Raw genomic sequence first — 4,556 nt, 5'->3', positions numbered from 1 at the left:
TTTTTAAAATATTTCATTAACAACACTTTTTTTGGTATAAAATCACTTAATAAATTGCTTTTACCAGAGACATTATTTTAATATTATTTATTCTATTTAGTATTTATTTCTTTACGTAGTTTAATTTTTTTTATGCATTTTTATTTTAATTCCTACCAAGGGCTTGACTGCCAAAGAAACATTGAGGGCAAATTGTCTATGTTAATTTTTCTAAAATATTTTTTTCAATAAGGAGCATTGATCAAGAAAATGTATGAGATATAAATTATTAGAATTGTTATAGTTGTTTTTCAATTTATTTTTTTTCAAATTAATAATTGATTGAGGAAATTCAATCTTATATTTCATGTGAGAAGGAAGAAAATAGGGAAAAAAAGTATTCATTAATTATGTGGTCCAACCTTAGATAGCAAAGAATGATCCAAGACGTACATGATTTGTTTGCAAGTTAAAATGATAGTGCGGCAGCCAACAATTAGGGGCAAATAATAGAGACGGAAAATTTTGTCCCAGATTATACGTCAATGCATTAGGATTTAGAACATCAAAGGAATATTAGAAAAGAGAGAGTCCAAATGCAAGAAGACACATGAAAAACGATGCACTGAAAAGACAAATTGTGGGGCTCCAGTAATGGGGTTTTCACGCTAAATAGAACAACTGTCTGATGCAATAATACCAATTTTGCACATCATTTTCCTGCTCCAAACCAATGTTTTCATCACCATCCAGCTGCCGTTTAGATTCTACGGAGCTCTTTGCTTTCTCTCCCTTTCAGGATACAAATGTGAAGTTAATAATCTGTAGTATTTCCAGTCTCATGCTATCTATGGAGCTCTTAGCTTTCTCTTCCTTTCAGAATGCACCGTATGTAGGCTGGTAACTTTTTAAGGACATAATTAAATGCATCAGAAATGACACTCTGATGGCAAAGTAGATCTCATATTGCAAAGAAAGATTACCTGCATCTAGTTTGAGCAAGATGGTCAATCTACCTTTCATTTGATGACCTACAGATATAATCCAGCTGCAATTCACTGAGTTGGAAGTCATAGGTGAGAAGTGGGACAGAATAATTTGGCAGATATTTCTAAAATCATCTACTGTTTCTTTAAGCCAAATTTCAGGGTGCAAGCATCCAGTATGATCACTAGAACAAACAGTACCTACAAGCACTTGTCAAATAAAATGTCCCAGAAAAAGACCATAAATCTCTCCACGGAGCTTGATTAGTGAAGCAAGTAAAAGAGGACAGCCAAACACAACCATGGTGCTGAAGTTGTTAAATGAATCATGCATGCCATATCAAACTATGCCTGGCAAAGCGTAACATGATCTCCACTAACCAGTAGCTAAGCACGATTGACATTTGAAGGATTACAGCAAGCTGACCAAGAATAATACATCTCACTTTGGAGAAAGGAAATCTTTTTTTTTTTTTTGCCAGTCTTTTGCAAGTTGCCACCACAAATGCTTGTTCAACTATTAGCCCAACTGCAACCAGGATTCTTTTGTATTTGTTTTTCTCTCATTATCCTTCTAAAACTGGCTGATGTTTCCCATTCACCTGAGGTTGCAAATAAGCTTGATAACTGTACATAAGCACTGGAGTTTTCAGGATCAAGCTCAATAATCCGCTGTGCAACCTTCTTTCCAAGAGTTTTGTCTCCGTGAGCAACACAGCCTCTCAAAACTGATAACCACAAGCTTGCATCTGCCTTAAAAGGCATTTGTCCTATAAGATTCATTGCTTCCTCAAGGCAACCAGCACGGGCAAAAAGATCAACCATGCAAGAGTAGTGCTCTATCCCAGGATCAATATGATAGTCCCATTTCATTGAATCAAACCACTTTTTTCCCTCCACTAGAAGTCCACAATGATCACAGGCAGACAGAACCCCTGTAAATGTTATATCAGTTGGCCTTACACCAGCATTTCTCATTTCATGAAACAACACCAGTGCTTCAAGCCCATGACCATTAGTAGCATAACCCATCAGCATGGAATTCCAAGAGATTTGATCTGATTTTGTCATTGTGTCGAATATTTTTCGCCCACATTCAACTAAACCACATTTGCAGTAGAAATCAACAAGGGAGGTAGATATTATTTGATCAGATTCAAGTCCAATGACAATAGCTTTAGCAAAAACTTGTTCGCCAAGTTTAATACTGGAGATACTAGCACAGGTACTTATGACACTAGCCAAACTAAACTTGTCAATCCTCAGGTCTGATTTATTGATCTTGCAGAATAGATCTAATGCCTCAATTGGACTACCATTTTGACTCAGACCTACTATCATTGAATTCCATGATATCAGGTTTTTATTTGGCATTGTCTTGAAAAGCTGCTTTGCATCTTCAATTCTTCCACAACTGGAATACACAGTGATCATAGAGTTAAGTAAGATTGTATCATAGGCTTGGAGCTCACTAAAAAACTTGCAAGCATCATTAGGCCTTCCACACTTGGAGTAGGCATCAATCAGAGTGCTGGCAATGATAACATCATGAGTCACACCAACTTTATGAGCATGATCATGCATTTGTTTGACATGTTCAGAAATGCATAAACTACTGCAGGCACTCAAAACAATTGCAATCGAAGAAAAGTCTTGCTGAACTCTTTTTTCCCGCATTTTATTAAAAAGAGCTAACGCCTCAATTTCCTCATTGTTCAAAACATATCCAGAAATCAAAGAATTCCACAAAACAACACATGGATCATTTTTTCTATCAAATATTCTTCTTGCATCACTCATTCTTCCACACCTTGCATAACCTGAAATCATAGCCGACAAAGAGAAATCATCCGGTTCTTTCATCAAATTCAAAACACGACTCGCACCATCCAAATCACCACATTTCCCATACAAGTTTATCAGAGAACTACATAACACAGGACTAAATTCTAGTCCATCAACCACCATACGTGCATGAATCTGCTTTCCATATTCAATAGCTCCCAAATCAACGCATGCCCCAATAACAGTCGCCAACACAAACGCATCACCCAAAGATCCCAATTCTTTAAATAGCTCAACAGCCTTTCTTGCATCCCCATTTCGAGCATAACCATGAATCATCGAATTCCAAGCAACCCCATTTTTCCCAGGCATGTCATCAAACAAAGCCCCAGCAACTTCTAACTCACCCGCTTTGGCAAATCCCGAAATAACCAAGTTCCATGAAAAATCATTTTTACGCGGCATCAACTTGAACAATTCCAATGACCTTTCTTTTTTTCCTAATTTCATGTACCCTTCAATTACCGTATTCCAAGAAAAACAATTTTTTTGTGGCATTTCATCAAACAGCTTCCAAGTCTCAGTCATAGTACCACACCGCTCATAAATTTGGAGGAGGCGGTTTCCTATTGTAATAGTGGAACTAAGGATACCCTTTTTGAGGAAAAAGAGGTGGAGCTGTTTTCCTAGCAGAATGGAGTTGTGGGTTTTGCAGGATTGAAGTAGACGAGCATAATATTGGGAATCAAGCTCCATGGTCATAGGCAATAGCTTTTTGATCTTTAGTAAATGATTTGTGTTATGGTTATGAGACAAAGAAAAGACCACAAACTTTGCTTTCTGAAACTGTAAAAACTCTAGTATAAGTTTTTGCATGAGAATGTAAACGGCGGCTAGAACGAAACCGCTCACTACTTACCTTAAACCGGAAGGTTCAGACCGGTTTGAGTTCTTTGGGCTGACAAATGATCTCAGTAACGCGAGTTTGAACTTTCACCCAAATCTAAATCAGATTTTATTTCGAGTTAATCGCGTGTTAGTACTTAGTAAGATTTCAACAAATTTTAACGAAAGGGATACACATAGTAATAATTTATCACGGGCTCTGAAGTTTATTAATAGAGAGTGACACATTACTCCGACAATACATTGTAATGTCCGTGTTTCCATGTTACATACGTTGAAGAAGTACAATAATCCTTTTGATGCTTTTTAGATTTAGAACATGCTTTGATAATATATAGATAGATATTATTATCTTTATTTTTTAATATTAATTATGATTTAATTATTTATAAATGTAATTTTTTTATTAAATTAAGATATTAAATAATATTTTTTATTAATATGATATAATTATATAAATAAAAATTAAATAAATAATAAAATATATTTTTTGTATATCCCAAAAAGGTAGATAAGCTCAAATCTAATCTCGATTTGATCCAAATTATTTTAAAAAATAAAACTTAATTCAATCTTTATTTTTAAAAAATACATCATTTGGATCATGACAAATCAAAATCTATCATATATAAATTATTTAAACATTCTATATTTATTGACTTTTTTTTATAAAATTTATCTAATAAATAAAATTTTAAAAAAATTAAAAATAATAAAAAAAGTCAAATAGGGTGACACATTAGTTTATTAAATTAAAGTATTAAATAATTTTTTAATAAATACATATATAAATATAAAATTTAATAAATAATAAAATATATTTTTTAGATATATTAAGGTCAAGACATAACACCTGAAATCTTAATCTAACCTGAGTTTGATTTAAAAAAATAAACATAA

At 33.7% G+C, this 4,556-nt stretch overlaps 1 protein-coding gene across 1 annotated transcript; it reads right to left on the bottom strand.

Annotated features, from left to right (window-relative positions):
• Window positions 1–364: 364 nt before the first annotated feature.
• On the bottom strand, window positions 365–3,863 carry LOC111298663 (Pentatricopeptide repeat (PPR) superfamily protein). The gene is made up of 2 exons (XM_089758364.1): window positions 963–3,863; window positions 365–883 (listed from the first exon to the last, which is right to left on the bottom strand). Exon 1 carries the CDS (start codon window positions 3,624–3,626, stop codon window positions 1,479–1,481), a length of 2,148 nt encoding a protein of 715 aa, XP_089614490.1. The 5' UTR covers window positions 3,627–3,863; the 3' UTR covers window positions 365–883; window positions 963–1,478.
• Window positions 3,864–4,556: the final 693 nt, after the last annotated feature.

The sequence above is a fragment of the Durio zibethinus genome, chromosome 3 (genome assembly GCF_047325235.1).
Source record: "Durio zibethinus cultivar Kanyao isolate XHJ-2024 chromosome 3, ASM4732523v1, whole genome shotgun sequence".
Classification (NCBI taxonomy): Eukaryota; Viridiplantae; Streptophyta; class Magnoliopsida; order Malvales; family Malvaceae; genus Durio; species Durio zibethinus.
Note: the sequence above shows the minus strand (reverse complement) of the source record. Positions and strands in the feature narration are given on the sequence as shown.